The 25,167-nt window shown below is 56.5% G+C and overlaps 2 protein-coding genes across 6 annotated transcripts in view; both read right to left on the reverse strand.

Moving 5' to 3' along the window:
* DPP3 (dipeptidyl peptidase 3) overlaps positions 1-13,470 on the reverse strand; it is a 33,118-nt gene extending 19,648 nt beyond the window's left edge. Inside the window, exons 1-9 of one of the 2 annotated variants that reach the window (XM_004463616.4) lie at positions 13,394-13,470; positions 12,083-12,357; positions 8,729-8,818; positions 8,059-8,196; positions 7,369-7,443; positions 6,717-6,810; positions 3,549-3,679; positions 3,314-3,444; positions 3,180-3,238 (exon numbers count right to left, since the gene is read on the reverse strand). In XM_004463616.4, coding sequence (XP_004463673.1) covers positions 3,180-3,238; positions 3,314-3,444; positions 3,549-3,679; positions 6,717-6,810; positions 7,369-7,443; positions 8,059-8,196; positions 8,729-8,818; positions 12,083-12,357; positions 13,394-13,445 — 1,045 coding nt within the window. In that variant the 5' untranslated portion in view covers positions 13,446-13,470. Of the gene's footprint in view, positions 1-3,179; positions 3,239-3,313; positions 3,445-3,548; positions 3,680-6,716; positions 6,811-7,368; positions 7,444-8,058; positions 8,197-8,728; positions 8,819-12,082; positions 12,361-13,393 lie in introns of both variants that reach the window. The other variant, XM_004463617.4, reaches the window with a different exon arrangement.
* A 2,823-nt stretch (positions 13,471-16,293) lies between these two features.
* On the reverse strand, positions 16,294-24,872 carry PELI3 (pellino E3 ubiquitin protein ligase family member 3). 4 transcript variants are annotated; one of them, XM_058305133.2, is made up of 8 exons: positions 24,738-24,872; positions 23,562-23,714; positions 22,946-23,017; positions 20,764-20,893; positions 20,019-20,120; positions 19,057-19,251; positions 18,577-18,765; positions 16,294-17,292 (listed from the first exon to the last, which is right to left on the reverse strand). In XM_058305133.2, exons 2-8 carry the CDS (start codon positions 23,711-23,713, stop codon positions 16,723-16,725), a joined length of 1,410 nt encoding a protein of 469 aa, XP_058161116.1. In that variant the 5' UTR covers position 23,714; positions 24,738-24,872; the 3' UTR covers positions 16,294-16,722. The 4 variants fall into 4 exon arrangements, with proteins under 4 accessions (XP_058161116.1, XP_004463667.1, XP_004463666.1 ...); XM_004463610.5 differs by lacking the exon at positions 24,738-24,872 and adding an exon at positions 24,293-24,424; XM_004463609.5 differs by lacking the exon at positions 24,738-24,872 and adding an exon at positions 24,036-24,163.
* Between the last annotated feature and the right edge of the window lie 295 nt (positions 24,873-25,167).

A 25,167-nucleotide genomic window follows, 5' to 3' on the forward strand; every position in this document is an offset into this window, starting at 1 on the left:
AATGGCAAAAAAACACAAGGAAAAATGCTCAACATCACACTAATGATTAGGGAAATGGAAATCGAAACTACAGTGAGATATCATTTCATACCTATCGGAATGGCCACTATTAAAAAGACAGAACTACAAGTGCTGGAGAGGATGTGGAGAGATAGAAACACTTATTCACTGTTGGTAGGAATGCAGAATGGTACAGCCCTGCGGAGGACTGTTTGGCAGTTCTTAAAGAAGCCTGAATATAGACTTGTCTCGTGACCCTGCAATACCACTACTGGGTGTATACCCAGAAGAACTGAGAGCAGTGACACGAACAGACATCTGCACATTGATGTTCATAGCGGCATTATTCATGACTGCCAAAAGCTGGAAGCAACCCAGGTGTCCATCAACAGACGAACAGATAAACAAACTGTCGTCTATTCACACGATGGGATATTATGCAGCTGTAAGAAGCAATGAAGTCATGAAGCATATGACAACATGGATGAACCTGGAGGACGTTATGTTGAGGGAGGCAAGCCAGACACAAAAGGACAAATACTATATGACTGCAGTATTATGAACCAAATATCTTGTGTAACATATCATATGATCCCCCACAAAAGTTTATATGTATCCAGTACATTTAATTGAGAAATGTATGTTTTTATTCCATTTTTTATTTTTAAATTATTGTTTATATTTTCAATTGTTAAATGTACAGAATAAAGTTGGAAAAAAAAAAAAAGACTAACAACCCAATTAAAAAATGGGCAAAAGACTTGAGTAGAGGGAGGTCCGCGGTTCAAACCCCGGGCCTCCTTGACCCGTGTGGAGCTGGCCATGCGCAGCGCTGATGCGCGCAAGGAGTGCCCTGCCACGCAAGGGTGTCCCCCGCGTGGGGGAGCCCCACGCGCAAGGAGTGCGCCCGTGAGGAAAAGCCGCCCAGCATGAAAGAAAGTGCAGCCTGCCCAGGAATGGCGCCGCCCACACTTCCCGTGCCACTGACGACAACAGAAGCGGACAAAGAAACAAGACGCAGCAAACAGACACCAAGAACAGACAACCAGGGGAGGGGGGGAAATTAAATAAATAAATAAATCTTAAAAAAAAAAAAAAAAAAGACTTGAGTAGACATTTCTCCAAAGATATACAAATGGCCAAAAATCATTTGATAAGATGCTGAATGTCATTAGCCGTCAGGGAAATGTAAATCAAAACTACAATGAGATACTGTTTCACACCCACTAGAATGGTTACCAGTTCAAAAAAAGGAAAACAAGTGTTGGAGAAGATGTGGAGAAACAGGAACTTGAGTTCACTGTTGCAAGGAATACAAAATGGCTCAGCCACCATGGAAGACAGTTTGTTAGTTTCTCAGGGAGTACAGAATCACCATGATTTGGCAATCTCACTACTAGGTACGTGCCCCAAAGAACTGAAAACAGGGACTTGGAGAGATGTGCACATCATGTTCACAGCAGCATTATTCACAAGATCCAAAAGATGCAAGCAACCCAAATGTCTGTCAACAGAGGAGTGGATAAACAAAACGGGACATATACAAATGATGCCATATTACTTAGCCATAAGAAGGAATGAAGTTCTGATACAAGCAACAACATGGATGGACCTTGAAGACACCAAGTTGAGTGAAATAAACCCAACAGAAAAGGACAAAGATTGTAGGATCTCAGCAATATGAAACAATTACAAGCAAATTCAAAGAGTTAAAAATTAGAATAAAAGTCACCGGGGCCAAGGGTGGGCATAGGGAATGGGGAGTGAATGCTTAGTTGGTGCAAAGTTTGTTTGGGCTGATGGAAAGAGTGTGGTAACGATGGGTGGTAAGGTTAGCACAACAATGTGAATGCAATTAACGCCACTGAATTATATATTTGAATGTGGTTCAAGGGGAAATTTTAGGTTGTCTATGTTACTAGAATAAAAATAAAACTTAAAAGAAAAACAGACTGTGTAACACCAACAGTGAATCTAAATGCAAACTATGGAACTCTGGTTAATAGCATAATAGATTTGTTCATCAACTGTAACAAAGGTACCACACTAATAGGGAAAGCTGTATGTGTGCAGGGGGTGAGGGATATAGGAACACTGTATTTTCTGCTTAATTTTTTTTTGTAAACCTACAACTTCTCAAATTAAAAAAAAAAAAAGAGTAATCTGTGTATGTCAATACTGAGAAGACCTGGAAGGACACTTAATTGCTAACTGGGGCCCTTGGGGGAGGGAAGTAAAGGAGGCCTTTGGCATTTTATCCTACATTCTTCTGTTATCATTCCCATTACTTGCCACAAACATGGACTCCTTTTTAATTATATTGCTATTTCAACGTTCATAGCTCTGTATTAAAAAATCAATCTCAGGGTGGGTGTAACCACAGTTGATTTTGCTTTTTTGTGTTTTCAACCATGAGCATGGAATCCTTGTCTAATACTAGCCACGGGAGAGCTATGGCTGCGTGAACCTGGGCCACCCGCCCCCTTGCGCCCACTGGATCTGTGCCTCCAGATGAGTTTTCCTTCCGGGCTCATTTCTACTTCCAGCAGGTGGAAGGAAGCTCCAGACTCAAGTCCAGGGGCTGGGGCTAAGGGCTGGCAGAAACTAGTCTAAATCCTGCAGCTAGGGTTCCTGCTGCACATAGGTGGGTCCTGGGGCCAGGGGCCAAGATAGCCTGCCACCAGCCCTGGGGTGACAGGCAGGTTCCCAGGGACAGCGCTACTCCTTGGAGCTGCTCCCATTTCCCCAGAGCTTTTCATGTGCGTGGCGCTAAGCTGCTTGTGGTGTCATCCCATGTCCCATGATATCTGAAAGGGAGTAACGGGTGCTCAGAGGCTGGGCTAGTTGGCCAAGGTCATGCAGGCGGTGAGTGGTGAATGGCAAAGCCAGGCTCAGAATGCACGTCCGTCTGTCCCGGGGCCCATGCTGCTGGGCCACTCACCCACTACCTTGCTTCCCATGCCTGAAAGGTGAGGATAACACTCCCCAGGGGCAGATGATGCCCACGTGAGTTAGCACGGGTGAGCTGTGTACAACAGAGCCTGACACCGTCAATCATCAAGGCCGGCTCGTTTATTACTGTTACTGCTGAGGACAGCATGCAGAACCCTCAGGGGTCTCGGACCCTGGGGAAAGGTCCTGAACTGACCTCCCTCCACCCCCCGCCCCCCAGCAGTTACCTTCAAACTCCCCGCGGGAACCAAAGGGGTCGCGGTAGCTCTCGATGAACCCGATGTAACTGGGAGGGAGAGAAGGGCAGCATTGGAGGAGGGCAGGGCGGGAGGGGGGGAGGTGGGCAGGCCGGGCCTCTCACCTCTCCACGATGGGGCCTTTGTCCTGGATCCAGAAGCGGGAGCCCCTCTTGTGCGCCTCGATGGAGCCCTGGGTGAAGCTTTCCATGTACTGGGCCAGCATCTGCTCCTGGTGCGTGTTGGCAGAATACGCCTGGGGGTGGACAAGGCCGGTCAGCCCTCTGGCCTCCTGCCCCGCCCCCAGACTCCTCTCGGCCGCCCAGCGGGGTCCCGGGCCTCGGCCCCCGCCAGCCCTACCTTGGCTTTCTCCAGGTGCTCCACCACCTTCTGGAGGATGGGCCCATAGTCCCCCCGGGTCACCTGGAAACAGCTCCCCTGGAATTCATAGCTCTTCAGCTTGCAAGTCACCTCACCGTCCAGAGGAGGCTCTGAGGGGGAGAGGGATGGCTAGGGAAAAGGTTCACGTGTAACTCCATCCCAGGAGGCGTCTCACCACGGCAACCTTTGGCTCCAAGATCATCAATGGCTCCTTATTGCCTACAGACATTACTATAAACTCTGATCTTCAAAAACATACATCACATGCACTGTTTTAAGTGCTTGTGCTAATTCATCTAATCCTCAGAGCAACCCTAGGAGTGGGGAGCAACTATTATCTCCATTTACACATAAGAAAATCAAGGCACTGAGAGCTTTAGATAATTTCCAGGGTCACACAGGCAGGAAGTGGCAGAGTCAGGGTTCATACCCAGTGTGGCAGGTTCCACTGAGGACACCTGCAATACCTCCCAAGCCACCGTGAGCGATATAAAGCTGCCATGTGAGCTACTTGGGTCCAAAGCCCCGGCTGAGGCCCCACCGCAGCGAGCATCTACTGCCAGGAGCGTGAGCAGGCGAATCTTCAGGTGACTCCAGCTCCCAGCTCTTGTGCCACCCCTAGCCTCCAAGCCTTCCCAGGTGAGGACCCAGACACCGCTGACCAGACGCAAGCTCTTTCTTCTGTCCCCATCCAAATACCTGACCCACAGAGTCCACGGGCATGAGGAAAGGGAGGTTTATGTCACTAAGTTTTGGGAGTGTTTGTTACCCAACCATAGATAACTGATAACACTAAGCGAGCCTGATTCCACAGTCACACTCTTAACAACTGTCCTATACTGAATCCGACACCATAAGCCTAGGCCCAACTTGTAATCCACTGTGATCTATCCCTAGTCCCCTGAAACATTTTCACTGGCCAAACCAAGCTCCTTGCTAATCCCTAAGCTCTCCCAGCACCCTGCCCTGTCTCGTGCTCCTCTCCGCCTGCAGTGCTTTTCCCGCACCTCTTCATTTATTTGCACATCAAGTATCTGGGGGTCGACCAGGCACCGGGGAGACAGCGGTGAAGGAAATTACATTCTCAAGGAGCTTGTAGTCAAATTGGGAAAAAAACAGAAAAAGACTGTGCTGATGGGAAAAGAGAAAGGCAAGGACTCAGTTATGGGAGACTGGGAAAGGTCCTGGAGAGGTGAAAGTGATGGCCAAGCTCAGCCTGAAGGATGAGGAGGAGCTCACCAGGAAGGGTGTTTTAGGCATGGGGACCAGACCATGCAAAGGCTCAAAGAGGGTATGTGAGAACACATTTGGGGAACTGAAAGCTGTCAAGCATGGTTGGGCACGCGTCTGAGCGGGAAGTACAGAGGAATATGAGGCTGGGGGACTGGGAGGTGGCAATGTGGGTGGGTAAGGAAGGGCCAGGTTCAAGGGGCCTCACAGGGCCTTGGCATTTCTGTTGACACTGCATCCATTTCCCCCTTGCCTGGTAAAAGACCCTAATTTCTCTTTGAGAGCCCCTCGACCATCCCCCCACTCCCCAGTCCAGGTGTTTCGGGGAGAGCTGACCCCACTGCCTGGCTCCAGGGGTGGGCTTGGGATCACGTCTGGCCAATCAGAAGCCTGCCCCAACCACTGGAATTGGTTCAGATAGATGACGGACACTCCCAGAAACTCCTCAGAGAGAAGGGCCCTGTTTCTGCTGGAGTGGTCAGGCTGGTGACCATCAGACCCGTGTGGGGAGAGCCTGCCAGTGGATGAAGATGCAGAGAGCAGAGCCAAGAGACCGAGAGAGAGATCTGATAACAAGGAGTGGCTGGATCCAGCTATGCCTGAAGCCACTCATGTAATCCCAGGCTCTTCTTAATTACACGAGGCTGCAGAGTTTCCTGTTGGCTTGAGTGTGTCTGAAATAGTTTTCTCCACCTGTAACCAAAGAGTTCTGACTAATAGAGTCCTTAAAAGCCAGATTTGGGCTTTATCCTGAGGACACCGTGAGAGATACTTAGGAAGCAGAGTTGAGTAAGATAACCCGCCACTTCCTCTATATTCTACCCGGTCTCCGAGGCACGTATAATGGTCACTTCTTCCATTAGGCCTTCCCTGATATGTGGATTTGGGTTTCTCCTCCAGGCCGTCGTGGGACACGTGGTCCAGCCTCTACTCTCATCACTGACGTGGATTATCTCTTCTGCTGCTGCCGAGGGCAGGACTGTGTCCGACGCTTGGCTCCCATCAGAGGCCTGCTGCTATCGTGGTCACCCAGTGGACTGGACTCCTCTTCTGCCCCTCGTGTCTCCCCTCTGTAGCTGGATCTTTACCGCTGGCAACGCCAGGGATGAAGGATAAGTATGGCCATTTCTGCCTTTGGGAAGCTTGGAAAGGGGCCGGGGACGGGACATGGCTGTGGAGTTTACCATCGTCAGGCCAGCTTCATGGTGGGGAGGGGCCTCAGAAGCTTCTAGTCCAAGCCCACAGCTTAGGCTTCAATCGTCACCCCAGTGGTCCTCCATCACACGACCTCTGGTCCCTGCTTAAATGCCTCTGGTGACAGGGCGCTCCCTACCTTTCAAGGCAGCTCCAGGCTGCCTCCATTTTTACACTATCAAGGAAGAATTCTTCTTCTCCCACCAGTAGAGATCAGGAGCTTGGGGAGTCAGACAGACCTGGGTTCAAATCCTAGAACTCTCACTTACTGGTTATGTAACACCAAGTTTCTTCTCCACCCCTCTGAGCTTTGGGGTCGTCTCTGAAAAATGAGGTTAGTGACGGGATCTCCTTCCCAAGGCAGCACTGCTCAGCAGTTAAGAGTTCTGGCTTTGAAATCAAACGAGCTTGAATCCTGCTCTGACATGTCACGGCTGCGTGACATTGGGGAAGTCACTTAATCTCTCTGTGCCTTTTCCAAAAGCATTTTCTGTAAGAGGAGTCCATCTCACAGGTACCACTGCATGCCCAGCGCAGCACTGGGCTCGGCCCCCCGACAGCCTCAGGTCAGCGTCAGCCGCAACTATCGGAACTGTGACTGTTCCCTGTGGCTCCTCAGAACTGGCCAACCCCTGGCCTCAGGTCCGGCCCCCTTCCACCTGGCCCGGGAAGGCCAAGGAGCAGGTAGAAAGTGCGTGAGGATGACCCCTAGGCCCAGCTCACCTGTCCCCAGCATGGAAGCCAGCCGCACCTCGTAGTGCGCCTTCCCGTCCCGGTCGGCCTTCTTGAAGAGCCGTGTGTTGTAGGCACTGAGGTTCTGGAAAAGACCAGAACAGGGATTTGGGGGACAGTGAGGTCTGGAGAGGGCAGAGGGCATAGGGAAGAGGAAAAGGGGTCACATTGGAGAGGCCCAGCAGGCCGGGGCCTCGGAGGGACCTCACCGAGTCTGTGGGGGTGGGCAGGCCAGGGCAAGACCCTCCGGCTGGCTTAGCGCCCTGAGAGCTGACTTGTCCCAAGCACAGGCTCGACTCTGCGCCAGGCCCTGCACCTCAGCTCACCCTCAGCTATGAGAGGTGGGTACCGTCTCCCGGGCGTGGAAGCAGGTCCCGCAGCCGGTGAGCGGCGGAGCCGGGAGCTGAACCCCACAGGTGGCTGCAGAGCCCAAGCTGGCCTTGAGACCCCGCAGCCCGGGTGGGGACGGGGGCAGCGCCATCCTTGGCACATGTGGTCGAATTCTGCATCTGTGCCAGGCTGCCCTCTAAGACGAGGACCTCCCAGGGTCCTCCAGCTCAAGACCCCGGAGCGAGCGCAGTGGAGAGCGGACTGGGGTGAGGGGCCCCATCAACGCCCCACCATGGGTTCCCCAGCCCTGAACCTGAGAGTCCAGGAAGTCCTGGGCCAGTTTGGCATCCTCCATGGTGCAATTCCCGGAGAAATAGGTGGTGATTCCCTGTTGGGGAAGAGGGGAGAGATGGGGGCAGGGGGTTGCCAAGGAAGGGTGCCTGCAGGGGCAAATCATTCCGAGGCTTCCTGTCCTCTGGTCAGCAGCCTCTGCCCTGCCCCCCTCCATTGTCCTCTCCCAATTTATCACTTTCCAAGAAAAAAACTGTAAAAAAAAAAAAAAAAGTAAAAAAAAAAACACATAAAAAAGAAAAAAGGGAAGGATAAAAGCGTTTATGTTTTCTTGTCCTAGAACAGATTTGGACTAACATCCGAGCTGCTCAGTGGGGGACCCCCATGCCCCCATCCTTCCTCCCCAGATGCCCCTCTCCAGCCTTCCTGCCGCTCTGCTCAACAGGCCCCGCTCCCCACCCCATGCCAGCAGCCCCCCAAGGCCAGCAGCCTGCAGACCCCTCTTCCCTCACCGCCCCCTCCTCAGTGCTTCTCTCCATGCCTCCTTCTGCACACAGAATTCTAGATGTTGGAACCGGGGGGCATCCTGAAGCCATGCCACCCAACCCGTGACACACCTGACCATGGCTGAGGCTAGGGGGTGGGCCCTGGGTTTAAATCCTGGTAGCCTCGAGGGACGCCTCACTGTCCCATGCGGGCGGGGGGGTCTCACCTCCTTCCCCAGCCCCAGGTGTCGAAGCCGGGGCTCCAGAGAGAACATGAGCTCCCCGCAGCTCTGCCAGAGGCCCCTGACCTCTTCTGGGTGCTGCCGGGCCGCCTCGCTCCCCAGGATGACTCGCTCCAGCTTCTCCTGCGGGGGAAGTGAAGCCATGGACCTGCAGCCCGCCAGCACCTGCCCTCCACCCTATGCTCCACGCCCCCAGGCCGTCCTGCTCAGCGTGACCCCTGAACCTCCGGGCCCAGCTGCAGACCTGCTGAATCAGAAGCTGCATTTTAACAAGGTCCCCGGGGAATTCATGTGCCCTGAATTGGGAGCAGCCCTGGCAGGGAGCTATCTCTGGCCCCACTGGGCTCGAGCTCACGGTTCCAGAAAGGGTTCCAGAAAGGGCTGCCAGTACCAGGCCTCCTGGGCTGGGCCCAGGACGACCAGCGGCCCCTATCTTGGCAAGCACCTTAGGGTTCGCAGAGCATTTCCACAGACCCGCCGTCCCCCGCCCTTGGGAAGAGCCATCACGTTTCCCTTCTACGCACAGCTGGGTGACGCTCCCAAGGTCATGCAGCACTGACAAGGTCAGGGGTCTGCTCCCGACTCCAGTGGGGGGCCGTCTGCTGCATCACTGCACCCCCACCCCACTGGCTCCCCAGCCCGCCCTTCAGCTCACCTTGGGCAAGTTGGGAACAAACTTGGTGTCGCCAAAGGACTTGTAGTTGCCCATGTTGGAGAAGACGCCCGCGGCATAGACCAAGAACGCCTGGGGGAGGAGGGCATCAAAGAGACAGGGTGGTGAGGATTCCTCTGGAGAGCCCAACACCCCAGAGGAACCAGCCCGGGGGAGGCTGGGAAATCTGGGGGCGCGACCCAGATCCTGGGAAGCCCCAGTCTGGCCCCCACATACTTTCACAGGTCAGTCTTCACACACCAACCAAACTGGTCTCAGCAGTTCCCAGGCACACCCAGGCCGCCATCCACTTCGCTCCCTCTAGCCACAGCACCCTCTTTGCCACCTGTGGCCACCCCAGATGGCCTTGAAGGCTGAGTTTAAACACCGTCCCCTCCACAAAGCCTGTCCTTGGCCTCCCCAGCCTGTCAGGCAGGTGGCATCTGACATGAAGTCCGACCTGGAGGTGTCAACTGCTCTATAGGTTTTGCTGGCCCCAAATCCATTCTCCCCTTCCCTGGTAACAAGACCCTGATTTTCCTTTTGGGGGTTGGGGAATGGGGGCTCTCCCCTCCCCAGCTCCAGGGATGGGTATGGACCCTGACTTGGCCAGTGAGAGTGTCACCTTCCCTGGTGACAGCGATGAGTTCGGGGATGGGCGTGGAGTTTTAGGTGGCCTGTAAGAGCCCTGTCCAGGAAATTTCCATTGGCAAAGAGTCTCCATTTTACACGAAGGATCATCAAGCCTGGAGCCCCCCGACTAGAGCAGGGAGAGGGAAAAGAGCTGCGAGATGACAACTGTGTTCCCGTGACTCGCATCACTGGGCCCCTGAATTCTCGCACTTCTGAAGGCTTCTCTAACACTGGACTTTTCAATGACTTGAATCTATAAATCTCATTTTTCATTTAAGCCCATTTGAGCTGAGTTTCTGTCATTTGCAATCCAAAGAATCCCACTGAATATAGTAACGCTTGGTAGCACTTCTCCATTTATAGACACTCCCCAGAGACTAGCTCTTTTAAGCGGGAAACTGAGACTTAGTAAGGGGAAGTGATTACCCCAAATTCAAAGGCGTTACAAGAGCAGGGAAAGGAAGAAGAGTCTATCAGCAGATAAATGAATAAACCAAAGGTAATGCAGCCATACCATGAAATATTACTCAGCCGTAAAAAGGAAAGCTGTTCTGATACATGCTACACCACGGACGAACCCTGAAGACATCATGTTGAGTCAGACACACAGGGACAGACAGGGTTTAGTTCCGCTAACATAAAATAGCTAGAATCTGCAGACTCATGGGGACATAAAGCAGCATACAGGTCACCAGGGCTGCGGTGGAGGGGGAACGGGGAATGAATTCATAATGGGTGCTGGATTTCTGTGTGGGGCGATGGAAGTTCCAGTAATGGAGGTGGTAATAATAGCACAACACTGTGAATGCGACTGATCCCACCGAACTGGATGCCTGAGAGAGACTGAGATTGGAGAGTTTATGGTATACATATGTTCCCACACTTAAAAAGAGCAACTTTAAGGAGACAACGACGATGAATTGCAATATGCGATCCTGGATTGGATCTACTACTGGAGGAGAAAATGCCCAAAAGAATGTTATTGGGACATATGAAGAAACTGGAATATAGACTGTGTTATAACAACGTTAAATTTCTTGAACTCGGTGACTGTACTTAAGGTGGTCACACAAGTGGATATCCTCGTTCTTAGGTAATGTACGTGAAAGTATCACACGTTCAAGGTGCACGATATATACAACTTACTCTCACTTTTATTGCTTCTTTTTTAAAAATTTATATATTTTTAAAAAATTTTACAACCTACTCTCAAATGTTTAGAAGAGATGGAATGCTAGATAGAATCATACAGCACATGTGACAAAATGTTAAAAGCTAAAAGCTAGTGGGTCTGGGTATCTGGGGGTGTGGGGTATGCTGGAGTTCTCTATATGGGTTTTCCATTATTTTTTTCAAGAATCTTTTAAATTTGAAATAATTACAAAATAAAAAGTTAAAAAACAAAAAGAAAGAAAAGAGACAGCTTGGGTCTTAGCTCAGGGATCAGCAATCCAATCCCTTTATTTCACATACAGAAAAGCAGCCATATCCCCATTCACTCTTGATAGGAACAACACTTGGTGAAGGTGGTTTTTCTTTAGGAGGTACCAGGGATTGAACCCAGGACCTCGTACATGAGAAGCAGGTGCTCAACCACTGAGCGACACCTGCACGGCATGGTAAAGCCTTTTTGGAAGACAATTTAACAGCATCAATCAATTGTAAACATACAGAGACTCTGACCCAGCAAGTCTGCTTCTAGAAACAGATCCTACAAGTATGCTCACCATTGGTAAGAAAAACTAGGAACAACTTAAATGTCCCGCAATAAAGATTAAACTGATTACAGCATGCACTTGTGTAGAATACTCAAGGCCAATAAAAATGAATGTGGTAAGGGAGTAGAGATGGCTCAAATGATTGGGTGCCTCCCTGCCATATGAGAGGTCTTGGGTTCAGTTCCCAGCGCCTTGTAAAAAGAACAGAGAGCAGAGAGTGAACGCAAACGATGGTGGGGGGGGGGAGGGGGGATAAAGAAAATAAATCTTAAAAAAAAAAAATGAAGTGGATTCGTATGTACCCCATAGAAGTTCTCCAAGACACGGTGTTCGGTGAAAACAGTGAGACACAGAAGAACACGGAGAGCATGATCTCGTTTATGTAAAAGAGAAAAGAAGGATCTGACGTGCACATGTAGGTATGCAATACTCAGACAGGACTGAAAAGGCTGGACACCGCTCCGTCGTATCGGGCTCCCTCTGGAGAGGGCCCTGAGAGTGGGTGACCTTCAGGTTGTGCTGTGTCTTTCTCCACGGCTGAATCTTTGACACCAAGAAGACATTCAAATCTTACTCTGCAAATAGACCCCCAAACAAACAGGAAAACAGGAAACAGGCAGAACATTCTTTCTGCCCAAGGAAATACAATGTAGGGAAAGAAGGATCTGATCTAGCCCGCAGACCTCCTGCATCCTACCCTGGACTCATTCCTCTGCCTTCTGAATTTCCAAATCGCTGGCCCTTGTTACAATCTTTACCTTGGAATTAGGCACCTGGCTACATGGGAGCCATCACACCGTGAGAGGTACAGACCACCCACGTGCATCTTTTACAGAAGAGAGGACCAAAGCTCTGGGAGGGGAGGTCCCCGCATTTTAACCTTTGGTCAGATCCTCCTCCTTCAGACCACCTACCTCTTGAGAGAGAGAAAGATCTTTGCACACCCGCACCTGGCCCCTCACACCCGGTGTGGCTCGGGAAATGCAGGTTGACCTGAAGGACTGACCTGATACTCCTCCGGGGTCAGGCCCTCGGCCAGGGCATGCTGGCACAGCTCGTCAGGGTCCTGGGCGCGGAAGAGGCGGCTGAGCAGGGCATAGATGTAAGGGGACTCGGGTGAAGTCTGCAGCAGCACGGCCAGGCCCCCATACCAGGCGGCCCGTGACAGATGGTGGGCATAGAGGCGTTCTGTGGGTGACAGCAGGCGGAAGGCCTCACGGCAGTCCAGACTAGACACGCCGATGTCGTTGGGCAGGATGTACTGGGTGTCCGCCATGGGCCCTGCTGAGAACCATCCCCGTCATCACAGCCTTTATTTACCATGCACCAGCTGCGCGCCTGGTTCTGCACTTTCAAGATCTCATTCAATCCCCCCAAAAAGGCCCAGAGAAGGTGAGGTGACCTGCCTAAAGAGATTTCAAAATTCATGGCCATATTCAGCCTACAGTCCCTCAACTGAAGAGATCGAATCCAATTACCTGGTATTACAGATGGGGAAACTGAGGCTGAACCTGGCTAGGAGCCTCACCTAACCACACAAAGTCCCCTTCATCTGACACCCCTGCCCCTCTCTGATTCCTGGCCTTCTTGGCCATAATTTTCGCCTGCATCCCAAATAGCATTCCCTGAGCCTGGAAAACTCAGATTCCAGCCTGGCTCAGCCCCAGACTCCTGAAAGTGAAGTAAATCACTTCACCTTTCTGCACATGAACTTCCGTCTCTGTAAAACAAGCATGATAATAACCCCAGCCACACTAGATAAGGGGGCAAAGATGAGGTCACATAGGGCGGAACTCATTTATAACAGTAAGTGATTTTCCTTGCATCTTTTCCTCCCTCAGGCTCCCAGGATCTATCCCACCCTCTTTTCTTCCTTTCTCCGACCTCCTGCCCTCTCCCTGAACTCGGACTGGGGAGCCGCTGAGTCGCTGAAGTTCAGAGAGGGAAGAAAACTCATTTTACAGACAGAGCAACGCTGGGTTGGGAAGACCAAGCAATTTACTGAAAGTCATACAGCCGGGCTGGCACCCGGGTTTCCCAGCCCAGGGCCCTCTCCACCCGTCCTCCCCTAGAGGGCAGGAGTTTCCAGCTTCCCCTACTCCCGGTGCTCCGCCCCCAGGGCGCAATCCGCTGGGTGCTGAAGGGTACGTTAACCCTTTGTTGTCCGGGGCATTTCTTGGCCTCGGGGGCGCAATGGACTTGGAAGGGATGCTGGAAGGTGGGGTCAGAAAGGGAATGGCCCTGCATTCGTTCCAGCCTCGCCCCGGACCCCGGGGATGACGCACTGTGACCCCGAAATCCGGGCCCCGCACCTCACCTGCTACAGCTGCTCCGTTCGCAAACTCACTTCCTGCTTCCGGCTCCCCCATTCATTGGGGCTCCGCGAAGCCCGCCCCCACCGGCCAATTGTCGGGCCCCGCAGCCCGGAGGGACGTCGGCTCCAGCCAATAGGCGTTCCCAGGCGCGCTCCCCCCCCCAGGAGCGGCGGGGGCGCGCGCGGATCCGGTTCCGCCCCCTGGGCCTTTTGTCCGCAGGCGGCTCGGTCACCGGCGCCGGGGTTTCTTGGTGCGGGTCCTGGGGCGTCCTAGGCCGGCCCATCGGGGCTAGTAATGTCCCCTGAGCCGAGCGGGGCGGGCGTGGAGGTCGTGGGCGACGCACCTGGGCCCTCCACCCAACACAGCCCCGACCCCGCTCGCCTTGGGGGCTTCACCTCCAGAGCCCCCCGCCTCCCTTCTGCAGATGGGCACCTGCCCAGTGGGAAGGACGTGTCCTCCCACCCCTTCCTTTCCTGATTCGGGGGCTGGACACTCTCCGGAGACTGCAAAGCGCCGCGTGCAGGGAATTGGGGCTACAGGCGAGCGGGCTGCGGCCAGGGGTGCTTGGCGGTGGCCCGGCCGCGCAGGTGTGCAGACAGACCCCGGGTGCTTTCCTCAGCACCAAGGGGGGAGGGCTGAGAGAGGCCGGGCAGTTTCTTGGTGCTGGCCAGGTGCCCGGTAGACAAGAGAGCTGTCTGCGACCCTGGAAACCCGCCGGGGCAGAGCTGGCCTGAGGGTCACTCTTGAGGTCGGGAGAGCACTGCCGGGCTGGGAGCAGAGTGAGGTCCTGGGGTAGAGGCGGGGGTGGTGCCAGGTCACCCACTGGCTGAGTGACCTTGGGTGGGCCACTTCACCTCTCTGGGCTCCAGCAGGGGAAACACCGGGCCAAAAAGGCTGAAGTGTTGGCCTGGAATCCGGCCCATTCTCCTTGCCACACCCTGTCGTGGCCCAGGGCAGTGTCTGCCCAGCGCCAGTTTCTCATCCACGAAGTGCCGTCGATAGTGAAGGCTTTGCTTGCCACATCAGTTGGCATATCAGTGCTACTAACTGTTGGCTCCTACAATTACCATTATAGGGGGAGTTCTCGGCCCTTAGGAAAGCCACTCTTGCCTGTGCCTCCACTGCCAGTCTTTATAATGGATACAAAGCCTTTCCCAGCTGAGGTGAAGCCAAAATGCACACAGGTAAAGGACACAGTGCTGTTGCTGCCACAAGGGGGCAGCTGAGGCAGGTAAAAACCGTGCAGTACCCTTGGGAGCCTCCCCTCCCTCAAGCTGCATTTCTATGGTCACAGCTAACAGGAGCATTTACTGGCAGGTCCTTTGCTAGCTGCTTGACATGGAGGAACTCATATCATCTTTGCAACTACCCTGAGATAAGGTATCATTTTACCCTTTGTACAGGTGGGAAAACTGAGGCTAAGAACCATTTGTTGACGTCTCTAAGGCCACAGAGATTCTTAGGTGTCCCTGGTCCAACCCACTCAAGCCTTCTGCCACACTGTCCCTTCCCCCCTTCCCAACACATACATACACACACACAGCATCACGCTGAGTGAAGTCATGACCTTCCCCAGCCAGGGCTCCAGCTTAGGTACCTCTATCTTAACAGGTGCACTCCACACATTACCCACCACCTGCTGAGGTAGGGCTGGTTATTCCCACTTGACAGCTGAGGAAACTGAGGCTTCACAAACTGGAAAGGACAGGGCTGGGCCAGGACTGGGGCTTGGCCTCAGGTCATGGCTCTGCCGCCCCTCCTCTCAGTCTGAGGTCCCATGCTGGAAATGGCTCTGGAATGCTCCTTTTCCTGGTTCCACACAGGCTCAGAGGAGGGAGCTGGGAGGAGGTGGTTTCCCAGTGCTTATGTGGGGTGTGGGGGGGTCTAGTTGAAATGCTCCCATGTCCACCCCTGCCTCCCCAGCTGGGCTCCCCTGCAGTGGCCAGTGTCATGTTCTGGGTGCAACAATCTGATCCTGTCCCTCATCATGGGGCTGGGCACTGAGCAGGTGGACGCCCATAAATCCACTCTCCAGCCTCCTGAGGACACAGTCTTCAGCTCGGCTCACCCCTGCCTTGCTCAGGGCAGGCACACGGGAAGACAACGAGGGCAGGCTCTGGGGCCAGGAGGCAGCTGTGCATTTGCAGCCCGGCTCGGCCACTTTCTTGCTGTGGGACTTGGAGCCTGTGCCTTAATCTCCCTGTAAACAATCTCCCTGTAAACAGAAATGGTGACACCTCCCCAGCTGGGCCACCCAAGAAGCAGAACGCAGCGCCAGGTGAGTGCTCAATGGAGTTATTATCATTAGCACAGCGCGGGGGCGCGCAGCCCTTGTGTTACAGCCTACGCTCCGAAAAGTGGAGTCCGCGCTCCTCGCGCTGCCGGCTCCTGGCTGCCCCCAACAGGAGGGCCAGAGCTCTCCATCCAGCAGTGCCCCCAATCAGCAGGGCCCCAACCACTTGCTGCAGCCCCCTTTCTGCCCTCCTGCAGCCCACGCGCCAGTCACTGTGAACCTTCTCTTGCACCTGAGCCTTTGCATGGGCTCTTCTACCTCAAACACCTTTCCCACCCTCGTGGACCTGGCCACGAGGCTGAGCTGGCACCTCCTTCGAGACAACTCCCCTGGCTTTTCCACCAGCCAATGAGAACTGCTCCACAGCCCTAGGTCACTCTGATGCCATCGCGCGAGAAGCCACGCTGTCCTCTGCCAACATGGTCTGTCCTCCACTAGACCATGAACTCTACTGGGCAGGAGACCAAGTCTGAGTGCCCCTCTGTCCCCATTGCCCACTTGGCATGGAGTCCAGCGCGCAGCCAGGATCAGCAAGGGCAGGCGCAGCCTGCTGCCCGCCGGCTCTGCTTGGGGGCCGAAGGCATCGCACGCATGCGGGACACGTGGGACTTGAGGGCAGCCGAGCAGGTTTATAGAGGAACCCAGGGCGGCGGCAGGAAGGGTGGGTGTCTGGAACTGGGTTGGCAGGCTCGGGCACAGCCAGCCTAGGCTAAGGGTCAGGGGCCCCTGGGCCCCTTCACTCCCCCAGGAGCACAGTGTAGGCGGCATGACATGGGACGCCCTGGGCAGGGGCAGGCCTCCCTCCATCAACCTGGGTCAGAATTGGTACCAAGGGCCCCCTCTGTCCAACTGGAGTAGGGCTCGCAAGGTTCCCTTGGGGGCCAGAGTTAAGCAAGAGGGCGCAACCCGTCCGACGCATCCATCTGGTGTGGCCGTTTCCCAGCAGGTCGAGTCCCACGTGCAGAGCTCCCTCTGGGCTGCAGGAGGTGGGTGCCCTGGGTGGGCAGGCGGGTGTGGCAGCAGGAGGCCCCAGAGAGCCTAGTCCAGCGGCCCCTGGAAAATGAGGCGGACGCAGCCATGCTCGCCGGTGAGCCAGGCCCCGCAAAAGGGGCAGGCGGCGTGGAACGCGTGGGTGCCATGGGGCAGTGGTGTCTGGGCCCAGTAGCGGGCAGTCTTCTCAGAGCAGACGTGGCCACAGGGCGCAAAGGCGTGGCTGGGCGGCCCGGGGTCCAGGCAGAGGCCGGCCTCCTGGCCGAGCCACAGCGGCACGTAGGGCCCCACGAGGCGGCAGAGGGGACACTCGCGTTCCTGTGGGCCCCGCTCCCGCCGGCAGCCCCAGCCGTGGTAGCCGTGGACGTGGCCGCAGCGCACGTAGACCCAGGGCTGCTGCTTGTCGGGCGCCGTGCGGCCACGGGCCGGACTGGGGAAGGCCAGGGTGCTGAGGCCCACGGGGCACTGCGGCCGGGCCGCGTTGGCCTCCTGCCGCTGGGCCTCCAGCTGCTTCAGCGTGGGCGCCCGCAGCAGCCCCGCCGGCGTGCGCCACAGCAGCGTGGCTCCGCACAGGTCGATGAGCGAGCCGTCCTGCAGCACGTTGGACTCCTTTTCCACCTGCCGGGGCAGCAGACGGGCTTTACTGCCGGCGGGCAGCCCTCGCCCCAGCCCAGCTCCTGTCCAGCCCGCCGAGCTACCCTGGAGAGGACACCCTCCAGGACAGAGCCGGGCCGGCTGGGAGGGCAGGCCCGACGTCCCCCAGGTGTGCCCTTATCCCTCCCTCTCAGCGGGACATGGGCCGGTGTTTCCCAATCTGTCAAGTCAGCAGGTTTGGACCCAGACAGGTGTTTCGAAATGATTTCCCAAGCTCTCCCTAAGGGCAGAAGCAGGAGGCTCCTCTTCCTAGAAAGCTGGGGCCTTCGCCCCAGGCAGCTGTCCCAAGCGTCATTAGACACCAGGACTCTGGAGCATGACAGCGGGGCTTGAAGAGCCTCCCTGCCATGGACAAGCCCTGGCCGAGGAGCTCGACCACAAGCAGGGTACGGCTTCCTGCCGTGTCGTGCCGCTCTCAGGAGGTTATGTGGATAACCCAACGCAGAAACTTGGGAAGGCACCCGGCACACAGTAGGTGCTCAGCAAGTGCGCGCCAGTGAAACACCCAGGGCATAATTTTTTAAAAATCATGTTTTCCCAAATCTCCCAGTAAAGCTGATACTCTCAAAAAAAATGAGGTGTGTCCTGAGGTTTCGAGTCCCCCTGCCAGGTGTCCCCACACCCAGGAAGGGCTCTGCAGAGCTCAAAACAAGCCCCTGGCCCTCTCCATGGTGCACCCCCCGCACCTCGCCTCAGCCCCCTGACCTGCGCCGCGTGGAGCAGCCACGGCCGCCTCTGTCAGAGCTACTCCAAGGGCCCTTTCCCATTTAGTATCCCAGAGCGGATACTAAAGCCAGAGCCGCCTGAACGTGACAGACGTGCTACAAACTGCTGACTCTCCAGGCTTTCGCCTGTTCACACCCAGGCCGGGTGTCACCCGCACGAGAGGGTGCGATGTCTAAACTGCTGGTGTTCGCAGAGCTGTAACTGCAAGGCGTGTGCACGCGGGCTCTACTTTCCATCACTCCGTGGACTCCCGTGATCTGTGGGCTACACCTGGGGACCCTGGTCTAGTTGTGGCTTGGGAGCAAGTGGCACATACTGAGAACTCCTGAGTCCAGGGCTCCCCTCCACTGGCAGAGCTTGCCAGAGCACCCTTGGCCAGGGGGGACTGGGGATCACCTCCTGGCTGGGGCAGGGGGCCTGGCAGCCTGGGAGGGCCCGCACAGCAAGAGACAAGTGGCGCGGGTGGGGTGGGGGGCAGGGGGGCGTGGATCAGGCCAGAAACCTCCGGGCCAAGCCACCTACCAGCTTCCCCCGCTGCTGTGCCGAGCGGCTGTCCCGCAGCGTGTACACGTTCCCGCAGACAGAGATCTCCCGCCAGACCCCCGGGGCTGAGTCCTCGGAGAAGCCGCCCGCCGGGTGCATCACCAGGACCCCGTTGGTGGTCAGGCCGTCCATGAGGCCGTCGGGTGTCCGCCATTTGGCCGCCCGCTCCTGGGACCACATGGGGGATCCAGTCACACATCCCCGAGTGGCCCTCGGCAGTGGGCTGGTGGGGGTGCTGTCCCTCCTCCGGAGCCCTCTGCGAACATCCCTCGGGGTCGGAGGTAGCCCGGAAAGTACAGGAGTCGGAGCTGCCAGCCTGGTTTGGCTCACCGGCTGGTCCCCACGTGGGTCTCAGAGAGGACAGTGGGTGGGACCCATCTCCCTGGGATGGGCAGCCCCCGGCCTACCCCTCTGCTCTCTCCCAGGTGACAGGACGGCCCTGCCTGGGGGCTCACTCACTCCAAGGAAGATGTTACTGGAGGCGTCGAAACCGGCGGCGTAGATGCGGGCCGTGTAGGGCTGGCGGCGGTCGCACAGGATGCGGCAGGCATAGCGGGAGATGGTGCTCTGGGCCGAGGGGCCCTCCGCAGCGCCCCCTCCTGGGGACGTGTCTGTCACCACAAAGTCAATCATGTTCTCCGTGGAGCGGCCAATCTGGTGGGGGGCGGGCATGCAGTCAGAGACGCACAGGGGGAACCTGTGGGCTTCGCCCCGGCGCTACCCGCAGCTGCTGTGGGTGTCGGAGGGGTCACCTACACAACCACCAGGCCCTGAGGAGAAAGAGCACCCTCCCAGCTCCCCAGGCCCTCTGGGCTCCCAGGTGGGGTCTCCAAGTCCAATAAACAGCAGTCAGGGCTTCTCTGTCTCCCCCACAGCCCTGGAGCTGGGCAGGGGGCCCTCACCCAATAGAAGGTAATCGATTTGTTGATAGAACATCTGAGAGTGCAGAAAATGGTGACATTTTAGTAAGTATTTACTGTGTGCCAGGCACCGTGCTAAGCAATTTCTGTGCACCACCTCATTTAACCTTCCCAACAATTCCCCAGGGGGCAGGGGTACTATTATGGTCCCACTTTACAGATGAGGAAACTGAGGCCCAGAGAGGTTAAGCGACGGAGCTGGGATCTGAACCCTGGCAGCATGACCTGTACTCTGAACCTCTAAAGCTTATGGGCTCCCACAGAGCAGAGCCTGGCCTGGAGGTGGAGTTGTGACACGGCCACCGACTTGCTGGGAGACTGCAAAGCCAACAGCCGGGCGGGGACATCTCACTGCCTCAGTAGAACCGGAGTCGGCTGCCCTGCGTGCCCCGAAGCACCTTCCCCACGGCCCTTCAGTCCTCTAGCCCCACCCTGGGGAAGCCTGCAGAGCCAAGGGTTGCAGCCTGGTGGGCAGGAGGCCACGGAGGGGCCTGGTCATACCTGGAACATGTCTGTGTCACTGTCATGAGTGTACTCCACTATGACGGAGTGGCTCCGGGACAGCGTGTACGAGATGCTGTGCTGGCCACGATTACTCAGGGCCTGGTGGGGAGAAAGGAGAAGTCACTTCCCAAGGCACGTGGGTATGGGAAGTGTGAGCCTCTGAGCCAGAAGCTGGGGCTCCCTGGGATGAGGGCTCCTAGGGCGAGTTTGGGCAGCAGGTGCTTTACACAGGTACCTTATTCCCTTCCTGCTTCCACCTCATGGAGGAGGCACAGTTATCAGCCCCATATACAGGTGAGGGAACTGCAGGTCAGAGAGAAGAAACTGGCCTAAAGCCACACAGCTGGAAACAGCAGGGCCTGAATTCTAACCCCAATCCCCGAAGCCAAAGGCTTGTCCTCTGCCATTGCCATGTGACTGTCACATCCCCTCTTTGGGCCTTGGCTGCTTCTAAAAGGATGCTGATCATGTCTGTCCAGCGGATGGGGTCTGATGGCCCAAGAGGCTTCAAGAAGGCAAGGCTGGGTAGGGGACGCACTTTGCAAACTGTAAAAGACGGTGCCCTCTGCAAAGGACTTCCCATCATCCCCGTTTCCCGGGTAGCCCCAGAGGCAGCGACGACACTGTGGGCTCCCCCACTCCAGTGGGGCTGTGGGCAGGTAGGTCTGGGAAGGCTGGAGACCTGAGACCTGGGCAGGAAGGACAGGACAGGGGCCCAGGTCTGCTGGGACATGCCGCGTGCCTTGGAGACGAGCGGGGTGGAGATGTGGTGCATGACGTCCGGCTTCACCCCGTTGGCATGCGGTCGGCGGCTCAGGGCCAGGCGGCTCCGCCGGCGGCCCTTGTCCCCACTTGCCAGACACCCGTTGTAGCTGTGGCGGTGGGAGGTGAAGAAGAAAGCATTCGGGGGGAGAGAGAGAAAGAGACAAAGTGAGCCCCGGACGAGGCTGGGGGGAACTGCCAACTGCTCGGCAGGTCCCGCCTCAATAAGCACGTCCTAGAGCACGTGGGACTAGAGGACGCTACGCTCTCAAGTCGACGCGTACACGAGTGGGAAGGGGCTGGAACATCTTCAAAAGGCCTTTTGCTCAATGAATTGAGCGCTTCCTGGACACGGGAGCCCGTTCTGGCCAGGTGCTGGGCGCTGGGCAAGAAGGAATGACACACCACAGGCCGGTTCTGTGCCTCAGGGGGTGGGACGGGAATGTCCCTCGGCTTTCCAAGGAAGCTGGCCACCACCTGCACTCACCCAGGCATAAGCCCACCGTGCCATAAGCCCAGAGGCTGGAGAAGGGAATTCTGGCCACAGCATCAGGGTTTTGGAAAAGGGAACAACTCTACTGGGCCTGGAAGAACTGGAAAGGATTCCTCTTTAGCAAACTGTCATTTATTCCACCACAATCACCAGTGGAAACAAAAATGAAGGAAAAAATAGACCCACAGTGCTACTACCTCCATCGAGCCATATACGTCAATTTTCCACCTTGCTTTCTGGCTCTTGTCGGGAGGGAATGACTGAGAGTCAGAATGGGGCAAATCACAGCCTTGATCACTACCATGTGTTGGTGCCTCCTGAGTCCCCTAGCTTCCAGTTATTAGTTACCTGAGGGATTCTGTGCAATGTCCTGCCAGGCAAGTGTCTTTTTTCTCATTTTACAAATGAGGAAAATCAAGGCTCAGGGAGGTAAACTGAGTTGCCTGAAGTCTCAGGCCAGTAAGTGAAAAAGTCCAGATTTGAGCTTGGTCTGCCTGACTCCAGCCTCTCTTGCAAAAGCCCTTCTAGATGGACAGCTCCCCTGAGCCACAGTCCTGGAGCTGGCAGGGTTTGGTGGGATGGTGGCAGAATGTAGCAGGGGAAAATGACGCCCAAAAGGTTGGCGGAAGGGCCCTGGACACCAGCTGAGAAGTATGGCCTTTATTTTGGAATCAGTAGGGAGCCACAGAAAGTTGTAGAACAGGGAGTGGCAGGATGAAAGCTGCCAAATACAGACATGGACCACCTGAATCAAAATCTCCCAGTGACCTTGTTGAATACAGATCCCTAGGCCCCACCTTGGAGACTCTTGATTCCTTAAGGTTTGGGATGGGTCTGGCTACGTGTAGTTTCAGGGAGCTCTCCAAATGGCCCTGATGAGCAGCCAGCATGGGGTTCACTGCTCGGCCAAGGACAAGGGTCTATCAAGAGGGTCGGGACCTTAGGTCTGCAGTCTCCCCCACCAGTGGCCTCACCCTTGGCTGGAAGGTCATCCCTTCTTTTGGGCCACCAAGCAGCTGCTTTTCCAAGGCAAGCATCTCAGAGGGGTTTCACTTTTATCCTTGTGTGTGCGTCACACTGATGGGGGTTAGGTTTTGAGGTGGGTGTGCTTAAGGCACAGGCTTAGACTCAGACTTAAAATTCTGGCTCTTGCACTTGTCACGTGACCTCTGTTAAATGGGCTAATATAGCAGGGTCCACCTCGCAGGTTCATTGTGAGAATTAAATGAGCCAAAGCATTACAAAGTGCCTGGCAGTTTGGCATATATTACAGTAAGCCCTTGACAGATGTTAGCTATTATGGTCATCAGAATGAAAGTACATGGCGTGTGTCAACAAAGTAACCATTATTACTTCTAAATAATCATCATGATGATAACACCGTTTATTGGGTTATTTTCATCATGACCAATGGCAGAGAGAGAAGCCTAAAGGAGCCATGGAAGCAGGCGGGAGAAGAGGCGTCTGTGCTGGGGCGAGCAGCTCCGCGGTGGTGCAGGGGTCCAATGCTGGGGAGCAGGCAAAAAAACCAGCCACCAATTCACGTTGCTTCCTCTCTCCTGGCCTCAGTTTTCTCATCTGTGGCATGAGGGTCAGCTGTGGCTTAGTGAAAGTGCACTAGACTTAGTGTAAGAAAGACCTGGGTCCAAATCCCAGCCCTGCCACTTACCAGCTGTGTGCCCTTGGGCCAGTCACTTCCCCTCTCTGAGCCTCCGTTTCCTCACCTCCTTCCTCACAGCATCTTTGTGAAGATTGAAATGAAATAATGTCCATGAAAGGGCTTGGCACAGGCCTGCCTCACAGAACACTCAACACGTGCCAGGCACTGGCTACCTACATTACAGAAATCACCTCATTCATTCCTTCGACAACCCTCCGAAGTAGGCATTATCATTATCCCTCTCTGTAAAACGGGAAAACTGAGGCACAGGGAAGGCAGTTCAGCAACTTGCAGAGGCAGGATTTGAACTAAGCAGTTTTGCTCGAGAATCAGGGTACTTTGCCCCAAACTACACACAGGTGCCCTAGGAAAGGAAGCCGGTGACACACTGTTTTGCTTTATCTGGTCAGAAGCTTGGGCAGTTTGAGTTGTCTCAGTAATTTATGAAAAATGGGAAGATACAGTAACTATTATGAATCTAGGCAGGTTTTGCCAACTCAGCCTCTCAGCCGGGAAGGTGAGGAGGGACAAAGAGCAGGCAGGCCCATCACGGGGAGACCGTGGCCCTTCTGCTGGCTGCCCTGGGGGTGCTGGTGCCCCGCCCCAGTGGCCCAGGGCCGCTCACCCCAGGACGATGAGTTCGCCATACTTGACAGGCTCCTCCCCTGGCTGCACGTCTTCTCCCGGAGAAGACAGGACACAGGAGCCCTTGTTCCCGGGGTGCCGGAGGTCTGAGGTTCGGGGGGACCCCACTTCGGGGTTTCCTTCCAGCACCATTCTGGGCAGAATGGGAGAGGAAGAAAAGAGCTTGGTAGCCTCCCATCCCCGGCCCCCTCCTGCTGCCCACCTGCCCAGGCTAAGGCCAGAGTGACCTTTCACCGCCTCTGTTGCTATGGCAACCACGTCACCTCTGCCTCCCCTAACTTGCCGGGATTGCTGGGATGCCGGGCGGAGAGACAGATGGGGTAGAACCAAGAAGTGGGGTGGCCGCAGAAGCAGAGGGTGAGGACACCCCCCCCCCCCAGAGGCTGCTTCTTGGCCAAGACTCCCGTCTGGGACGTTCTTGGAAAAGGGCACCCCAGGAGTTGGGGGAGCTTACCCCTCAACTCAGTCTCAGTTTCTGGGCTTAGCTCTCTCAGCCCCGGCACCTCTGAGATCGCCCCTCCGTGAGGTTCTTGGAATCTGTCTGTCCATTTTAATCCTTCTGCCCCTTTGCCGGCCCAGGCCTCTGTCGGTCTGTCTGTTTTCTCAATGACTCTCTGTCCTCCCAGCCGCTGTCCTCTTCGCCGTCTCTCTCCCCATCTCTGCCTGTCTGCCCGCCTCCACTCGCCCCTCCGTCTGCCTCAGTCTCCCCACCTCGGCCCCGCCCCGCAGGCAGGCCCCTGGCCTCGCTCCGGGTGCGACCCCTCCCTCCGTCAGGTGTCTGCGGTGCCCGGGCCGCCCGGGTCCCTGGAGGCCTGCGGGGGCGGCGCCCCCCCTCCAGCTCGGGCTGCAGCAGAGCCCGGCTCGCGCAGGAAGCCTGTTGGGGAGACATCCCCGCGCCCCGCGCCCCGCGCCCCGCGCCCGGCGGCCACAATGCCGGCCCAGCGCATACGCAGATACACACCCGGCGGCCCCTCGGCACCCACCCGCGCGCGCGCACGGGCCCGCACTCCCGGAGCCCGGCGGGCAGAGCCCGGACCCGCGCGGAGCCCACCCCGGCCCCGCGGACGCCCGCCCCCTGACCCACTCCCCCGCCGCCCCCAGACGCGCAAACACGCCCCCCGCGCCCGCCCCCGCCCCTCCGCCCCGGCCGCCTCACCTCGCCGCGCTCGGGGCCCCGCTCGCGCCGCCCCCTCCCCGCCTCGCCCCTGCGCCGGCCCGGGACCGCTGCGGCGGGATGGGCCCGGCCCGCGGCCGCTCCGCGCTGCCTCGTCACGGGGACACCCGGGGCCCGGGGAGGGGGACGAGCGCGGACCGCCGGCGCTCCGCCCCTGGGCCAGGCCCCGCCCCGCCCGCCGGCCCCGCCCCTAGCAGCGCCCCGCCCACACGAGGCCCCGCCCCCTGCGGCGGAGCTTTGCCCCCGTCGGCGAGGCCCCGCCCCTTTGGAGGCCCCGCCCCTCCCAGGCCCCGCCCAGCGCGCCGGCTCGGCGTCGCCCTTGCCCCTGCTCGCGGGTGCGGGGACTCCCCGGTAGTCTCCGAGACCCCTCCCCCCAGGTCGGGGACTCCCGGGCCCCGCCCCCCCTTCCGGG

Source organism: Dasypus novemcinctus, chromosome 10, assembly GCF_030445035.2.
Source record: "Dasypus novemcinctus isolate mDasNov1 chromosome 10, mDasNov1.1.hap2, whole genome shotgun sequence".
NCBI lineage: Eukaryota > Metazoa > Chordata > Mammalia > Cingulata > Dasypodidae > Dasypus > Dasypus novemcinctus.

Coding starts and splice junctions, on each gene's coding strand:
- PELI3 (XM_058305133.2), bottom strand. CDS start 23,713: ATGGTGCTGGAAGGAAACCCCGAAGTGGGGTCCCCCCGAACCTCAGAC. Junction 20,121..20,763: donor CCACCCCGCTCGTCTCCAAG/GCACGCGGCATG, acceptor TCTCCCCACCAG/GCCCTGAGTAATCGTGGCCA. Junction 17,293..18,576: donor CACAGCAGCGGGGGAAGCTG/GTAGGTGGCTTG, acceptor CTGCCCCGGCAG/GTGGAAAAGGAGTCCAACGT.